Genomic DNA, 18635 nt, shown 5'->3' on the forward strand with positions numbered 1-18635 from the left:
ATGTCTTAATTTGTGGGGCATAGGAGCTAGGAACTGTGGATTGCTTGCTATATGAGTGATGTAAGCAATTAGCAGTTGCAAAAGTGTTGGTGTGTATTCTCTGCCTGAGATGCAGGAGAAAGCTACAATTTTGATTAGGTCTCCACTGTAGGTCTGCAGCTTTTGTTGCAGTATCCATATTTCACAATGAACTTTCATTGTTAATTGCCTGAGTTTTGGGTATGCTTGTTTGTTTTCAAACTTATTTTTCAAACTGTTGTCCTGTGGGTCAGGATTTGTGACTGTTCCATTTGTACCTTCACAAATGAGCATTGAAATCTGACCAAGTGGCAGCACAACACATCCTTTTATGCTTAGTGTTTGCGTAAATTGGTGGATATATTATTCCCACCCACTACCAGTCTGTCTCAAATTGAGAACAGATGTTGGACTTACCTGTATGACCAAGTACTGCCTTTTGTTCTATATTTACTCACAGAACTAACAAGATGGGAGAGTGAAGATGAATACTTAAGCTTTAATACAGAGAAAATGGAAATGGGAAATGTTCATTCGGCCAATCTAGCTCTCCCTGTCGGTTAGTTGCATGTACTTAGATCATTTTGTCTCCCTTCTGGCTTAATGCCAAGCATACATCTGCCTGCTGTCATTTCTCTTTGAATGCTACCAGTGAATGATGGTTCGATAAATTCTTCAATAATTATTGAATGTGAGCATTCATTTATCTGAGAGTTCAGCTGAAAGGTAACTTTCTTTTCCTCCATTAAAGGTATGATGAGTGGTGACTACGATCGAAGCTCTTATGGGAGCTCCAGGTCTTACCAGGAATCCTATTCTAATAGGAATGAGAGGTAGGTGAAATACACTTAGTAACTCATTCTCTATATTTAGACTTGTTTCTAGTCTTTATAGCATTTTGCTTATGAATTAATATGTCAGTACCAGTGGTAACATAACCAGGCAGGTTATCTTGAAATAATACTGCCGAGTTATGGAATTTGAAATTCTGAGTCAAATTGTGTTGGCCTGCTTTCTATTGCTAATTAATACTTGATCTGCAACAAAGCTGCTAATTAAACCTGTTGAAAATTTATTTGTGCAGTAAAACCATTTCTCTCTCCACTGAGCTTTGAAAGATTGTCCTCTTTAGGTAAAACCCCAGTAGCGGCAGGCACAATATCTTGCCAGAATTGGATGTGTTTTAGCGTAGAAGATGAATATTTTCTTTTGCATTGGGAGGTGGGATGGACATTGAGTGGTACATTTAAGAAGATAAATAACAAAATATTCTAAGGAACTTTAAAAATGCATTATTAAAAAGGTTATTGTGAGAAAAGCCTTTTTAATTTGTGGACTGTTTCATATAGACATCTGACTCAAACATTTTGAGTTAAGTATTTATACCTATTCCCAAGCATTGCTTTTCACCTAATGAGCCAGAAGGTTTGGTTTTGCTCAATCCTTCATGGCAATTGCAGTTTGAGATTTCTAAACACTGGGAACTTTAGAAGTTCATCAGTGGAAATCAGTCCCAAATGTAACTTAGCCTGGTGACAAAAGAAAAATGGTTTATTCCTTTAAATTTGTTTCTATAGACACAAAACCACATCACATAAGAATTCTGAAAACATTGGTCATTTAATAATCATTCTGACAAAAAGGAAATTGTGGGAATAGTTTTTAATATTGGAAAGAGGGGTTTGTTCAGTCAGGATTGTAGAGATTACCAAACATTGTTGCTTGAATTGAGGGTATATTAGGTACTACAAATTCTCACTTCGTATTGGTTTATTGATTCTTAAATCCCATCTGAATGTTGAGAGCCTTATTCTAGTACTATGGCTGTAATAGCCATTAGTATTTGCAGTTTTATGTAGGATGTATGTTATAATTTGTATGCTTACATGTTAAAGGAATTATAAATGTTCAAAATTCCTTTTGTTCTGCGGGTGGGTGGAGCTTGACTGTTATAATTGAATTTTCTTGAAACTAGGGCAGAAATGGGTATCTCAGAGCATAATTATGCTTGGGGATGTTCAACTGCTGCATCTATACCAGGTGCAAAAAAATGCCTTACAACTTCAGTTGAGAAGATACTGGGCTGAAATCTGAGTTGTCTAAACAGATTGTAATGTCTACTGTTCAGTTATTTTTTTAAGAAGTTGAATTTCTATTGCATGTAAGCATACTGATGATTATGGAGACCCATTCCCTGTCAGCTTCCAAGCTGTTGGAAATCTCCATGCTAAGAGGCTGTGGATATGAAAGCTAATTGGTTTAACATCGCTACTACAAGATAAAAAGAAAAATGCTCTCTAGATACAATTAAAAGATGCAAATCATCTTTAAAAAAAAATAACAATTTAGTTAACTAATAATTTGCATAATCTGTAAGTAGCTCAGACAATTGTTAAAGTTGGCTGCTTATTATTGCTAACTGAAACTGCTTTCATATTCTAGGTAGGGTTTAATATTTTAGTGAAATGCTTTAACATACTGTAAATAAGTTTTCACTCTCGTATCTTAAAATGATAGGAAAGTGGCAACTTCCATGAAGTAGCCTACTTTGAATATTGGCTGCACAATTTTATTCACTGGTAATTTCAATCCAAAGTAACTCATTTATGCAGAATATTATAATTCTTGTATCTTTGCCAGTAATTTTATAAAATTGTAACCTTATTCTCAAATCACTAATGGCAAAGTAACATCTTTTTGTTGAGTTTGAAAACTTATTTTCAAAATACATTTAATTTAACTAATGCTGTATATAATTTATACATACATAAACAAGAATATACCTACGAAAAAGGGAATGAATATTTGAACCCTTTTTAGCAGGTAATAGTGTTTTGTTCTGGTTTTATTATACTGTATGTCACTGGTAACTTTACCGGTTTCCTTACTGTGCAACTTTTCCAGGTTTGGACCTTATGAGTCGCATGACTCCAGGTCTGCTCTGGATGGCCGTGATCTGTATAGATCTGGCTACGATTTACATGAACCAGGACGAAGTCGCTTTGGGGATAGCTATCCTGATCGATCCGAGAGCTCCTACAGGAATTTCGGTGATCAATACCTTGACCCTTATGAAGGTAGAAGCCAGAGCCGATTATATGATAATGGCAGGTCTAACTGGGATGACACCTACACACATTCAAGTTCAATGCCTAGGGTGTGGGCTGATTCGGATACGGGAAGAGGAAGTTACTCTTCCTACAACAGCTTTTCTTCACTCCTTTCGAAGCCTTCATCTGTAGGCTCTCGGGGGAGGGGAATGCTTGGTTATTCTGGCAACGAATATGGAGGCGGATCCTTTTCGATGATGGGAGGACAAGGAGGAGGCAGAGGTCGAGGCAGAGAAGTAAGTACAGAATCTTTGAGATTCTATTCCCTTGTCAGCTTTTTTTTTTAAAAGGATACAATTTCTGATCACTAGCATTATTTTGCTAGTGGGAGAAAATAAGTGTTCCACGTGAGCTACAATGGTTGCTTTAGTATAGTTGGTATTTAAAATTCATGTAAACTTTTGTTAATAGTAGGTGTTAATTTGTACTCATTTTTAAAACTGGGAAACTGCTGAATGTTTTTTCTTTCCCAAACATCTACAAATTTTGGTTTAAGATTGAAATAATTCAACTACAAGGTGCTGTTCTGATAATGTTGAGTTATTAAATTTTCCTTCCAACCAAACTCTGCTATTAAGTAAAGAGCTTGGCATATGTGAGGCAATTTAAGTATTGCTGGCCAACTCACCAACATTCTCACCAGAGAAACAGAGGACATGATTGCAGGTGGACATAATTGATTTTGGCTACTACATTCATTCACAGCTGTTGGTCAGACACCTTTCAAAATTGTGCTGCGTTCAGCACAATTTTTAAGACTTGTTAATGTCTTATCTCTCAATGGAAAGGCCAAGTGCTGATACAAAGCCTTATTTGCTCAGGAGGAGCCTGCTCAGATTAGGCAATCTGGTGCCTCCAAACCTTGTTGAAAATATGTACCCTTTTGATGAAGTCAGTTATTGGTGTTGTACTCAATTTGCTGCTTAACTTCCAAGGTTAAAAACAAAACTTGTGTTCACTGTGTGTGCAAGTTAAAATATAAGGTGTGATTTGATACCCTGCTTTCCTTCCGTGTTACTGTTTTGACTTGCTTTGATTTCATAGCTAATTGCTTAGAGTGAGGAGAGAAGTCTCATCCTGAAGCCAGTGAAGGAAAATCTGTTTGCTGGTTTTAAATAACTATTTAAATGACTATTTGAGTTGACTTAACAGTTCAATCTTGTACACGTTTACATTTTATATTCACTTGGATCTGATAGGAATTTCGATTTTGAAAGTGGATTTTTCTACAAAACAAAAACATTTAGGGACAACAGCTTTAGGAGGAAACTATCAGAAGCACATTAACTGTTAAGAGTTTAGATATATACACAATATGCTTTGAACATCTGTTATCTTGGGCAATTAATACAATTTTGGCATGTCTGTGATTCATGTATTTATTTAATGAAAGGGTCCTATGGAGAGCAGATTCTCAATACGAACTTGTAATTTTGGGGAAGTTCAATATTTCAACTGGGACGTTTTGGTGCATTGTGGAATGTTGTTCCAGTGGTAATTGATTAATTATGATTGACACATTAGACTATTCATGCTGTAATGATTCTGGCCACACCATGAAGCTGTGTTCTAATTAGTGGGAAAATTACCCCTTTTCAGTCACCTTTGTACACTCTTTACACTCTTTGTACACTCTTTACAAATATTTTGGCCACTGCTGCAACATCTATCACATCTAGTCTTGCCTATTTGTGTTCAAAGGGCACCTTTTGTACAGGTAACATTTCCTGCTTCAGTTAGCTGTCCATTGGAAAATGAATTTGCCAAAATGTTGATGGTTCACTTTTGACTGTTTAGTTTGAGCAGTCTCAGCCAAGTTCGATAAATGAATTTTATACCCAGATGGTATATCCATTCCATTACTCAGAATTTATAATGAATCTAGATTCTAAAGGTGGAAAAGTAGGTGATCAAATAAGTGTCCACATTCCAAGTGCTTACAATTCAATGTAATAGGTTGTGTTTTCATGAATGGAGTCTTTGCATGCACTCGTAGCCTGTGATCGTCAATCTTTCTGCAGATCTGGAAGGCTCATTGTTCCAACTCAGAAGAGACTTGGTTTATGTAATTGGGTGGTATTGATGAGCCAGAAATACCTGTAGGCAAATTTAATTGAGTAGTAGTTTGTCTTTGAAATAGTTTTTTTTTAAAGTTGAGGGAGACTTCACTTCCTGTTGATACACTGGTTACAAGAATCTAATTCATTAAATGCTTATTCTTTCTCAGTAGCAAATTCTACTACTTGAAGCTGCACAATTTTATATTGTTTACTATTGGAGCCATACAAACAATGAAATACCCAATATATTTAGTTACAAAATGTACTAGAAGCCCTAGTGATATTGATAGAAAGTCTTCAACATAAATTATGAATTTTTGAAGGAACATTTTCAGACTTTCCTTGATACTTGTGAAATTATAGCCTTATCAGATAACTTTAATGCAACTTAGCAGGGCTGTGTTGAGTAATTCATAAAAAAAAATGGGGAGTTTGAAGTTTAAAATATCTTTAGCAATTCAGGACATTGAAAATCTTCACATTGGTGCAGACATTGGTTATTTTTATCATGTATTAAAGTGTGCCATCCCACACAATCATGTACATGTTTCTATAACTAATACTCAATACATTTTCAGTGCTGTTAATTCCTATTTTATCCACTTTCACTCTGACTGTCTCTTGAAACAAAGCGGAACAAGCAGTTTCCTGTTCTGAATTGCTTATAGCTGGAACTATACAAAAGTTGTTGGTCACTACCAGAGAGGTGACATTGGGAAAACTAAAGATGATAGGATTTTTGCTTAAGTTTGCAGTGGGGTTTGTAATTGTCCTCTGGAGCATCGTCCATGTGCTGCAATATAAAAAAAAGCTCATATTTATTGTGCAGTAGAAATTTTCCTTTTTTTGGAAAATTTATTAGGATAATGCTTCTGCATTAGTTTTGCAGATTCTCTTTGTTGCTTCAAAATTGTTCTAGGGGATAAAAGCACAATTCTTGAATGCAGTTAACTTTATAAATAGAGGTACATTTCAAGTGCATCCATTTTTTTTTTAATTCCCACAATTTTCCCCAGACTTTTCTGTTTGGAATTGTTGGATCAGGAGCCATTGCAGCTATTGTTGCTTCAATACTTATTAGAATAACCACCAGTTCTATAGTGATTCAAGGGCATTGAAGAACATGGTAGATTCCTTGGTTCTGTAGGGGAGTGCTTTTGAATGTTTCATTTCAAAATCAGTGAAATGGTCTTTTTCGGTTAGCAAATTTTTAGCCAGCTTTCCAAATTAATTAAGACATCAATATTGTAATTGTGTAGCATGGAGATGGAAGAAAACAATATTTACTCCATAATAGTTTTTAGTATGGGATGCAGAAGCCTGCGTTTTTCCAAAAATAAATGAGGACTTGGATCTTCTGCAGTTCAGGGAAGGTAGGTGAATCCCAGATAATTGGTAGTAAACAGTTCCTAATATGATTTATAGAAATTAGGCAAAAATTAACCCATTGACTTTGTTACTGTGAGATGAGGTTTGTCAGTCCGTGGCCTGGAACTTTTTGAATATTAACTTTAGATTTGGGCTTTGACGCTGAGCCCTAACGATGCAGGCTAGAAGAAAATCTAGATATTTTTGAGACCAATGTAGTAACAATTTATACTTGCTTTTAAAATACATTACAGCTGTCAGATGTAGATATGTACTCAAGATCTGGGCATAATCAGTCATACAACAGAGGTGGGTTTGCGTCAAATTTTGGACGAGGCATGAAAAGGAAAGGGATACAAATCAACAAAGCTGCAATAAAGAAACAGAAACTGGCAGCTGCTGAAAAAATACTCAAAGCGGCTGGTAAGTACTTGTGTTCCACTTGGCTGAAAAGAATTCTTGTTTTGAGGTTATTTCCAAGAACTAAATCTGAGATCTTGTAACTGAGAAAGATCAGTAGTTAATGTTAATTAGTTTAATTTTACTCTGAATATCATTAAGTTGTTTTGAATTTGACATTTTTGGATAACATTTGGGAAAACAGTATTGATTTTTCATGATGTAATTTTGATGCCATAGGTGGTTTCTATAAAATGGAGTCATTGGAGATGGTTCATCTTGGGGTTAGAACATGAACAGGGATTGCCCAGGATAGTGTTGTAGATTATTGAGGTTGAAAATGAGTGTGTTTGATTTCCTTGCGTAGCTACCTGGATAATGGTGTGAATTTGTTACTTTTAAAAGTTAGTTGTTAGATAGTGCTACAAGTATTTCCCTTTACAACTGTGGAGAAGTTTGGACACCATGCTGGCGTGGCATCATTAAGGATGCCACACGTTCTGTAATCATTTGCCACTGGCAGCACCACTCAACTTAAACATAAGAAATAGGGGCAGGGGTAGGCCATCTGGTCTGTCGGTAAACTCAGCTCCATCTACCTGCCTTTTCCCCATAACCCTTAATTCCTTTACTATGTAAAAATGTCTTAACTGTATCTTAAATATATGTAGTAAAGAAGCCTCAACTGTTTCCCTGGGCAGAAAATTCCACAGATTCACCGCTCTCTGGGGAAAAACAGTTTCTCCTCATCTGAGTCCTATATCTTCTCCCCTGAATCTTGAGGCAATGTCCCCTAGTTCTAGTCTTGCCTACCAATGGAAACAACTTTCCTACTTCTACCTTATCCCTTTCAAAATTTTGTATGTTTCTATAAGTTCCCCTCTCATTCCTCTGAATTCCAGAGAGTATAGTCCCAGGTGACTCAATCTCTCCTCATAGGTTAACCTCTTCATCTCTGGAATCAACCCGGTGAACCTCCTCTGCACTGCCTCCAAAGCCAGTATATCCTTCTTCAAGTATGGAGACGAGAACTGCACACAGTACTCCAGGTGCGGCCTCACCAGTACCCTGTATAGTTGCAGCACGACCTCCCTGCTCTTGAACTCAATCCCTCTAGCAATGAAGGCCAACATCCTGTTTGCCTTCTTAATAATTTCTTGTACCTGCAAGCCAACTTTTTGCGATTCATGAACAAGCACTCCCAAGTCCCTCTGCACAACAGGATGCTGCAGTGTCACTATTTAAATAATAATCTGCTCTTCTATTATTCCTTCCAAAGTGGATGATCTCGCATTTACCAATGTTGTATTCCATCTGCCAGACCTTGGCCCACTCACTTTACCTATATCCCTCAGCAGACTCTCCACAGCCTCTATAGAATTTGCTCTTCCACTCGCTTTAGTGTCATCAGCAAAATTTGCTATGTTACACTGAGTTCCCTCTTCCAAATCATCAATGTAAACAGTAAACAGCTGCGGGCCTACACTGACCCCTGTGACACCACAGACTGCCAACCGGAGAACCACCTATTTATACCAATTCTCTGCCTTCTATTGGTTAACCAATTCACTATCCATGCCAATACACTTCCTCCAACTCCATGCATCCGTATCTTATTTATAAGTCTCTTGTGTGGCACCTTATCATACGCCTTCTAGAAATCCAAGTATATGACATCCACCTGTTCCCCTCTATCCACTGCACTCATTATGTCCTCAAGGAACTCCAGTAAATTTGTCAAACAGGACCTGCCCTTTCTGAATGCATTCTGCATCTGTCTAATGGAACCACTCCTTTCTAAATATTTTGCTATTTCTTCCTTAATGACAGCTTCAAGAATTTTCCCAACTACAGATGTTAAGCTAACTGGCCTGAAGCTGCCTGTCTTTTGCTGACATCCTTTTTTAAAAAAGTGGCATGATATTTGCTGTCTTCCAATTCGCCAGGACCTGTCCAGAGTCTAGAGAGTTTTGGTAAATGATTACCAACGCGTCTACTATAACTTCCGCCAATTCCCTCAGCACCCTGGGATGCATCCCATCAGGACTGGGGAATTACCTACCTTTGGGCCATCTAGTTTGCTCATCACTATCTCTTTATTGACAGTGATTTTATTGAGGTCCTCACTTCCCATTTCATCCATAACATCATTCTTTGGCATGTTAGACATACCCTCCACTGTGAAGACCGGCACAACATAGTTGTTCAATGCCTCAGTCATTTCCTTATCACCCAATATCAATTTCCCCTTCTGGTCTTCCAAGGGACCTATGTTGACTAGCCACCCTCTTCCGCTTTATGTATTTATAAAAACTTCTGCTATCTGTTTTTATATTTTGTGCTAATTTACTTTCATGCTCTTATCTTCCCTTTCCTTAATTCTTGATTAGTTGTTCTTTGTTGCTTTTTAAAGTTCCCCCAATCCTCCAGTCTCCCACTACTCATTGTGACTTTGTACACATCAGCTTTTAATTTGATACTATATTTCCTTAGTTATCCAAAGCTGGATCACCCCACACTTACTGCCTGTACTTTTGACTGGAATATACTTTTGTTGAGCACTGTGAAAAATCTCTTTGAAAGTATTCCACTGTTCCTCAACTGTCCTACCAAATAGCCCATGCTCCCAATCCACATTAGCCAACTCCTCACTCATCCCGTTGCAGTCTCCCTTGTTCAAGCATAATACACTAGTTTTAGATCTAACTATTTCATCCTCCATCTGAATGCGAAATTCAGTCATACTATGATCATTCTTTACAAGAGGATCCCTGACTACAAGATCATTAATCTTACCTGTCTCATTGCACAGGACTAGATCTAAGATAGCATTTTCCCATGTAGGTTCACTAACATACTTCTCAAGAAAACCATCATGGATGCATTCTATGAAGTTCTCCTCAACTTGAATTTCAGTTTTTCAGCAGTTCCCCCTGCATATGTTGTTAAAAGAGTCACTATTGACTATGAGTAGCAAGTGATCCATCCACTAACCCCCAAAACTTGTCCTGTGTTTGAAAGGCACAACTATAGAATATTTCAACCATTATTGTAGCTATAACGTGTATCACCAGTTCTATACTTTCATCTTTTAATAGGTTTCCACTGGAAAAATATAATTGAGGAAGAAGTAAGAAGACTTCCAAAATAATTGGATTTGGCAGGGTTAATAGGGATTTATGACAAGAAAATCACACTTGACATTATCCAGTGTTTTCCTTTTTATCAGAAAAGAACAAGCCAATTGGTGATGCATTTGGGGTTTCAGAATGCCTTTGAGAGGAAGTTATTTAAATTGAATATATTCTGGGCTAGATTGAGGATAATGTAATGGGCACATGGGTAATATCAGGCTAGAGGACACTGGAATGTTGCACAGTTGGAAAGTGGATGCGGTCTGTAACAGTGACTAAACGGATGGATTGTGTGACCTATAACCAAGTTTGATTCTGAGCCAGGAGACGTGGGCTTTGAGGAGGAAACAAAAGTGTATTGCTTCAGGGGGTCGGTCTCAAAATAATGAATCAGTATCTTTTGGCATACATGGTGGATTTTGTTTTGTGGCAACAGTACATTACACTACATAATAAAAACTATAAATTACAGTAATAACTATATTAAAAATATCAAATAAGTACTGCAAAAGGAGAGAAAAGAAATACTGAGGTAGTGTTCATGGTTTGATTGTCCATTCAGAAATCTGATGGCGGATGCATTTTGGCGATTTAGGACAGATGCAAGGAAACTTAAGGGCTTGGTGAATCTTTGGATGTCTGGAAGCTTGGTCACTAAGCATACAACAGAAATTGAAAGTAAATAATAAGAAATTGAAATTAAACAAAGTAGAGGTATAATATCAACCCTGAACTCAATGAAAGGGAAAACTGGCAAGTGCAGCCAAGTGGCCTACTCTTGTTGGTTTACTTCATCCACATGCTCATTCTCCATGCTGCTTACATACGGTAATTGCAGTTTGTGGAATTCAATAGAGTAAATCACAGAGTTCTTTGACAGCCTGGGAGCACTCTTCAATTATTCTTTTCAACTTGCTGTTTCAGGTTTTCTCACCTATTGGTTCAAAGGTTCATTTATTATCAAAGTCTCCAAATCTGAAGTTCTTTTTCTCCAGATAGCCGTGAAACCAGAAAAGAAAAGCACAGCAGCATGATCATTGACCCCCACCCCCATCCCTCCTCACACAAAAATGGAATAGGCACCTTAACCCCCCCCCCAAGTCTCCCACTGCTGCACACAAAAAATGAGAAAGATCAGGTGAAAAACACAGGATATTAAAACTGGGCGGGGGGCAGGTGTGGAGTCTATAGTGCAAGACCATATCCAAATTGCAGAAATCTAGGGTAACAGTCTCTGGGCGTAGCTGCAGGCCTTTCGCTCACCAACAGCTAACAATCCCACCAGCAATCAAAATGCAGGCAGCCGGTACTCACCTTCCACATTCGCTTTGGTGTTTCATTCCTGCTTGTCACTTTAATCTGCGAAATGAGGTCGAACGTGGGCTTGTGCCCTGTCCTGCAGCCTGCCTGCTATGAGGTTCGCACATACTGCACGTCTTCAAATGATCTCCAGACTGCAAATCACAGACTCGGAACAGTTCCAGAATCACATTCAAGACTAAAAACAAATATAAAAGACAAACGAAGTGAAATGTTTGGTTTCATGCTCTATCCAGGAGATGTCGACTGAAGGAATGTTGTACGCAGGTGCCAACTTGACCACAGTTGTAGTTATGCTGGCTTCCAACAAAGTAGTCCCATTTCACTCACTGGCCTGTAACCTACTCCCTCTGGGAGCTCTTGAGTTCCTCCCTGATTCTCCTGTCAACCACCTACATTAAAGGTCATCACCAATGTGTAATCTACAAGCATGACCTTGGGATTTGAGAGTCCAGGAGGAATCCATATGGCCATTAATAGCATCGAAACTCAATACTGTTCCAAAGGTTAGAACTGAACTTCGCAGCACTAACTGATGCCTCTTTAAGTTAAATGCTTTTCAGCATTTTTCCCAGCTGATGATTGATTCATGGGGATTGAAAGTCAGTTGCTTATTGTCACTTTATTGAGACTAATTAGAGGCATGCAATAAATCTAAAACTTAGTGACTCATTGACTATGATTTTTTTAAAATTTAACATGTATACTCGAATTTATTTTTGTATGTGGTAGTTGCAATTAAATGAAATTGTATTTTCTTTAATTTCAGCAGCCAAGGCAGCTAACCAGGCTAACAATGGAGAATCTAAGGTATCAAAGATGCGGGTGATAAAATCTTAAATTTTAGATACAAAGTACACTGCAGATGCTGGGGTCAAAGCAACACGTACAACAAGCTGGAGGAACTCAGTGGGTGGGGCAGCATCCGTGGAAACGAGCAGTCAACATTGACTGCTTGTTTCTACGGATGCTGCCCGGCCTGCTGAGTTCCTCCAGCTTGTACGTGTTGCTTTAATTTTAGATATTCTTTTAATAACATTTAAATATCACTTAGTCTGTAATCAACATTCCAGTAGGGCATCTTCGGTAAACTGAATGTTTATAATATAAGGTATCAATCTGAAAACTGCACAGTAATGTCCTTTGTGTTTTTGGAATAATTATGAAGAATCCACCAACTCTTATTGTGTAAATATTACCAGTCACCATATTATCAAATATTTGTTTTCCTGTGACATTATTAAAGTTTAATATTTGAATCACAAATAAGAGAAAATCTCCAGATGCTGGAAGTCTGAGCAACACACACAAAATGCTGGAGGAACTCAGCAGGCCCAGGCAGCAACTATGGAGAAAAGCACAGTTGACATATTGGGCTGAAGCTTTACTGCAGGACTGGAGAAAAAGGCTGAGGAGTAGATTTAAAAGGTGGGTGGGGGGGAGAGGTGAAAGGTAATAAGTGAAACTTGGAGGGGGGAAGGATGGAGTAAAGAGCTAGGAAATTGATGAAAGAGACAGAAGGCCAGGGAAGAAAGAAAAAAAAGAGGGGTGGGGAAAAGCACCAACTGGAGGCGATGGACGGACACTGGGGGGGGGGGGGTGATGGGAAATTGTGAAGGCGAGAGTCTGGAAATCTGAAAAATCAATATTCATGCCATCAGGTTGGAAGCTACCCAAATGGAATACAAGGTGGTGTTCCTTCAACCTTAGTGTGGCGACAGTGGAGGAGGCCATAGATGGACGTAGCGGAATGGGAAATGGAGTTAAAATGAGTGGCCACTAGGATATCTCACTTGTTCTGGCGGACGGAGCATTGATGCTCAGTGAAGCAGTCTCCCAATCTATGTCGGGTCTCATCGATATACAGGAGGCCAAACCAGGAGCACTGAACACAGTAGATGACCCCAACAAACTCAGGTGAAGTGTCACCTCACCTGGAAGGACTGTTTGAGGCTCTGAATGGTGGTGAGGGAGGAGGTGTAGCACCTGTTCCACTTGCAAGGTTAAGTGTCAGGAGGGAGATCAGTGGGGAAGGTCAAATGGACAAGGAGTCGCATAGGCAGAAAGTTGGGGGGGGAGGTGGGAGGAAAGATGTGTTTGGTGGTTTCCCTCCTCCCCTTTCCCCATTTCTGCTTTCCACAGGGATCGCTCCCTATGCAACACCATCTCCATTGATCTCCCTCCTGGGACTTAACCTTGCAAGCTGTACATGGATGCTGCCTGGCCTGCTGAGTACCTCCAGCATTTTGTGTTAATATTTGAATAGCAGTTTAATAAATTTCATAACAATTCTCAACATTAAGATTTTTAAATTACTGTTTACAGACTCCTGCATCAGGTACAGATCAGGAACTGAAGGACGAAGATTTTACTAAAGATGCATATGAACCAGATGCATATGAATGCTTTGACAAAAATGAGGGTAAGTTGGTTTGAGTCTTTTCCTAATGTACGCAGTCACTTAGTTTTCCTACAGAGAGTTTTCAAAGAAATAAATTATTCTAATTAAGGTAAAAAGAAACCTGATACTGAAGATGAAGAGGAGAAAAAGAAACTTGAGGCAAGAAGAGAGAAGCAACGCCGCAGGCGTGAGAAGAACACTGAAAAGTATGGAGAGGATTACCGGTATGTGTAAATGCTACAGAACCCATTTTTAGAAAAATAACAACCTTTTAAGACCATAAGATAGAGGAGCAGAATAGGCCATTTGGCCCATCAAGTCTGTGCTCTGCCATTTCATCATGGCTGTTTCAATTTTCCTCTCAGCTCCAATCTCCTGCTTTCTTCCCATGTCCCTTCATGCCCTTATCATCAAGAAAATAATCAACTTCTGCCTTAAATATACATAGTCTTAGCCTCCACAGCTGCCTGTGGCTAAGAATTTCACGAATTCGCCACTGTGTGGCTAAAGAAATTCCTCCGCATCTCTGTTCTAAAGGATTGCCGCTCTATTCTGAGGCTGTGTCCTGTGGTCTCATTCTCTCTCACCATAGTCTGTATGAGTCAACCTATAGCTGGAGAAGTGAAGACTACCCCTCCCACCACCCCTGGTTAGACTATATGTGGTAACTTGTTTTTTATTCTGTCAACTTCTAATATTTATATCTGTGTACTTGTAATGCTGCTGTGACACTAATTTCCTTTTGGGATCAGTAAAGTATCTAAAAGCATAGGAAACATCCCCTCCACATGCACTCCATCAAGGCCTCTCACCGTTTGATAGTTTTCAATTAGGTCACCCCTCATTCTTCTGAATTCTACTGAATACTGGCCCAGAGTCAGACACTCTTCATATAACAATTCACTCAATCCAGTAATCATTTTCGTGAATCTCCTTTGTACCCTCTCCAGTTTCCCATCCTTCCTAAGATAAAGGACCCAAAGCTGCACATAATACTCCCATATGGGGCCTTACTAGTGCTTTATAAAGATTCAACATTACATCCTTGCTTTTATATTCTAGTCTACTTGAAATTAATACTAATATCACATTTGCCTTCCTCACTATACTGACTCAACATGCATACTAACCTTCGGGGAATCCTGCACACAAACTCCCAAGTCCCTTTGCATCTGCTTTTTGTATTTTCTTTCCATTTATGAAATAGTCAACCCTTTTATTTCTTCTACCAAAGTGGTGACCATACACTTCCTGATACTGTATTTCATCTGCCATTTTTTTAACCATTCTCCTAAGATGTCGAAGTCCTTCCTCTTCCTCAAAACTACCTGCCCTCCAGCTAACTTCATAACATCTGCAAACTTTGCAACAAAGCCATCAAGTACACTGAGACCCATCCTTAATCGACTCTAGCATCTCCCAACCACCGAGGCCAGACTACCTAGCCTATACTTTCTTCAATTCTCTTCCTTCTTGAAGAGTGGAATGACATTTGCAATTTTCCAGTCTTCTGGAACCATTCCAGAATCTAGTGATTCTTGAAAAAACCATTACTAACGCCTCCACAATCACTTCAGCCATCTTTTTCAAAACTTTGGCATGTACACCATTTGGTCCAGGTGACTTATCTACCTTCAGACATTTCAGTTTCTGTCTAATTTTAACTTCACGCACTTGGACCATTATGCCGTAAGACATAGGAGCAGAATTAGGTCATTTGGCCTACAGAGTGTGCTCCATCATTCAATTGTGGCTGATCATTTTTTCTACTCCTCAACCCCACTCCCTGGCCTTCTCTCCATAACCTTTGATTCTGTGTCCAATCAAGAACCTATCAATCTCGACCTTAAGTACACCCAATGAACTGGCCTCCACAGCTGCCTGTGGTAATAAATTCCACAAATTCACCACCCTCTGGCAAAAGAAATTTCTCTGCATCTCTGTTTTAAATGGACCCCCTTTATGTGCCCTCTTATCCTAGACTTCCCCCACCTTGGGTAGCATCCTTTCCACATCTAGTTTGTCTAGGCCTTTCAACATTTGAAAGGTTTCAATGAGATCCACCCTCATCCTTCTAAATTCCAGAGAGTTCAGGGCCACAGACATCAAATGTTCCTCGTATGGTGACTCTTTCATTCCTGGAATCCTTGTGAACCTCCTCTGAACCCTCTCCAATGCCAGCACATCTTTTCTTAGATGAGGGGCCCAAAACTGTTCATAATCCTCAAGGTTAGGCATCATCAGTGCCTTATAATGACTGAGCATTACATTCATGTACTTCATGCCCCCAACACATGGAACTTCCACCATACTGCCAGCGTCTTCCACAGTGAAGACTGATGTAAAATACTTACTCAATTTGTCCAATATTTTGTTGTCCCTCCCTATTACTACCTCTCTGATAACGTTTTTCAGTGGTCCAATATCCACTCTCACCTCTTTTACACTTTATGTATCTGAAGAAACTGTTGGTACTTATTATAATAATATATTATATAATAATATACTTATGTTATTGGCTGGCTAGCTTTCATATTCCAAAGCTTCCCAATCCTCTTCTCACTAATCTTTGCTCAATTATATTGCTTCTCTTTGGCTTTTATATTGGCTTTGACTTCTCTTGTTAGCCATGGTTGTGTCATCTTTCCTTTGGAATATTTCTTACTTGTTAAGAGATATATCCTGTGCCTGAATCCCTGAACTCCCTATGCAGAATCTCGTCACTCGTCCTACCCATGTCATTGATACCTACATGGATCACAACTTCTGGCTGTTTGCCTTCCCACTTAAGAAGGTCGAGGACTCGATCTAAGATGTCTCATCCAGGAGGCAACATGCCTTCTGGGAATTTTGTTATTGCTAACAACTCCTCCATCACCACAGCACGCCTCTTCTTTCCCCTTCCTGCCTGAATCACAGAGGCAGACTGAGTGCAAGAGATACCCGACCACAGTGACTTTCCTCTCTTGGGTCATTCTCCCCCAACCCCTTCCCTGGCAGCATCTCAAGTGATACACCTGTTGAAGGGCATGGCCACAGGGGTACTCTGAACTGGCTCCTTCACCCCTTTCCCCTTCCTGTCACCCAGTTGCCTGTGTCCTGCACCTTTGGAAATGGATGAACTCAGGACCATTTGGGAGGCTGAAGGGTTGAAACATAGGATATATAGAAAGGTAATTGCATCAAGGTGCAGGACACAGGCCTTCAGCTTCCCAAATCATCCTGAGTTCATCCAGTTCCACCTCCAACTTAACTCGGTTTGTTAGAAGCTGCAGCTGGATGCACTTCTGGCAGTTGTGGTCAGGGATACTGGAGGTCTCCCTGCCTTCCCACAGCCTGCAAGTGGAATTTTGCGCTATCCTGCCTGTACCTACCTACCTGGAGAAAATATAAAGAAGAGAAGGGGGAAAAAAAACTTGCTTTCCTTTCCTTTGCTTTCTTTGAGTGAAGCCTCAAAGAGCTAAAGCCCTAAGATCACCACTGTAGGTCCACTCAAGAGGTTGTCTGCTGTGTTTGCCCCTGCATTCCTTTAATTTGCTCGTGCTAATTAATCCCAAACACTGATTAGCCAAATATTTATTACACTGCCTTTTTTATCCTTGGGTGGTGGACCTGATTGAAGTCTCCTCTGCTCCAAACTTCTGATGATCGGATTAACCGCTAGTCAAAGCTGTACTTAAGTTGAAACATTACATTGTATGAGTGAATACATTTAGATTTGAAAATTGAATTTTTAGAAATATTACTAAAAGTATATTGTATTTCATGAACTGAGGGTTTTTGGAATTTATTACTGAAAGCACTAGGGGAAATGAAGAATACATTTTCCAAGAGTCATGTTTGCATATTTGTAGGTGAATTTGTTATTTCTTGTCCTTTCTATTTAACTTCCAAAAAATAATCAGCCCTGTTGTACTTCCTGAAATGTGGAAAGTTGAATACTAATTATATATTTTAACAAATACAATTTAACTATAATAAAGAAATTGCTTTTGGTCAGTATGTATTTTTGAAAATTAAGCAGTATGTTTAACTGCCTGAAGTTGAGAGTGGATGTGGTGAGCACTAGTTCGTTGCAGGTTAAACTACATCTGCTTGTCCTTAAATGTTGTAAAGGTAAAATGAAACAACACTGGAATAACTGCAGTGTGTACAGAAATATTCCAGGCAGCTCCTGCAGAGAAATAAAATGAAGAGAGTATAAAAGTGATAATGTCAAGACTTGGAGAAATTTGATGTCAAAAACAGTGAAGGTAGTGACCAGCAAGCAAGTGTCAGAGAGAGTTAAGAACATAAAACATTACAGCAGAGTACAGGCCCTTTGGCCCACAATGTGCTGACCTTTTATCCTACTCTTAAGATCAATCTAACTCTTCCCTCCTACATAACCGTCCATTTTTTTTTTGAACAACCTAAGAGTTTGTTGAATGCCTCTAGTGTATCTGCCTCTACCACCAGTCCCAGGAGGGTGTTCCATTCACCTACCACTGTGTATATGAAGCAAACTCTTAACTCTGACACTCCCCATCCTTTCCTCTAATCACCTTAGTATTATGCCCCCTCATATCAACCATTTTTACCCTGGGAAAAGTCTCCAGCAGCCTCTTAATCTATTCCCCTCATCATCTTGTACTCATCTATAAAATCAACCTGCGTAGCAACTTTAAGGTATATATGGACATGGGCCCTAACATCCTTCTGTTCCTTCACACTACTAAGAATCTTGCCAATAATCCTATATACTGCATTGAGATTCAAACTTCTAAAGTGATTCACTTCACACATTTACAAGTTGAAATCCATTTGCCACTTCTCAGTTTAGCTC

General features: G+C 39.1%; 1 protein-coding gene across 1 annotated transcript in view; it reads left to right on the forward strand.

Moving 5' to 3' along the window:
* znf326 (zinc finger protein 326) overlaps positions 1–18635 on the forward strand; it is a 35905-nt gene that overhangs the window by 11366 nt on the left and 5904 nt on the right. The window contains exons 4-10 of the mRNA XM_059983860.1: positions 479–577; positions 770–851; positions 2923–3364; positions 6811–6979; positions 12179–12219; positions 13735–13831; positions 13920–14034. Coding sequence (XP_059839843.1) covers positions 479–577; positions 770–851; positions 2923–3364; positions 6811–6979; positions 12179–12219; positions 13735–13831; positions 13920–14034 — 1045 coding nt within the window. The remainder of the gene's footprint in view (positions 1–478; positions 578–769; positions 852–2922; positions 3365–6810; positions 6980–12178; positions 12220–13734; positions 13832–13919; positions 14035–18635) is intronic.

Source organism: Hypanus sabinus, chromosome 11 (assembly GCF_030144855.1).
Source record: "Hypanus sabinus isolate sHypSab1 chromosome 11, sHypSab1.hap1, whole genome shotgun sequence".
Taxonomy (NCBI): Eukaryota; Metazoa; Chordata; class Chondrichthyes; order Myliobatiformes; family Dasyatidae; genus Hypanus; species Hypanus sabinus.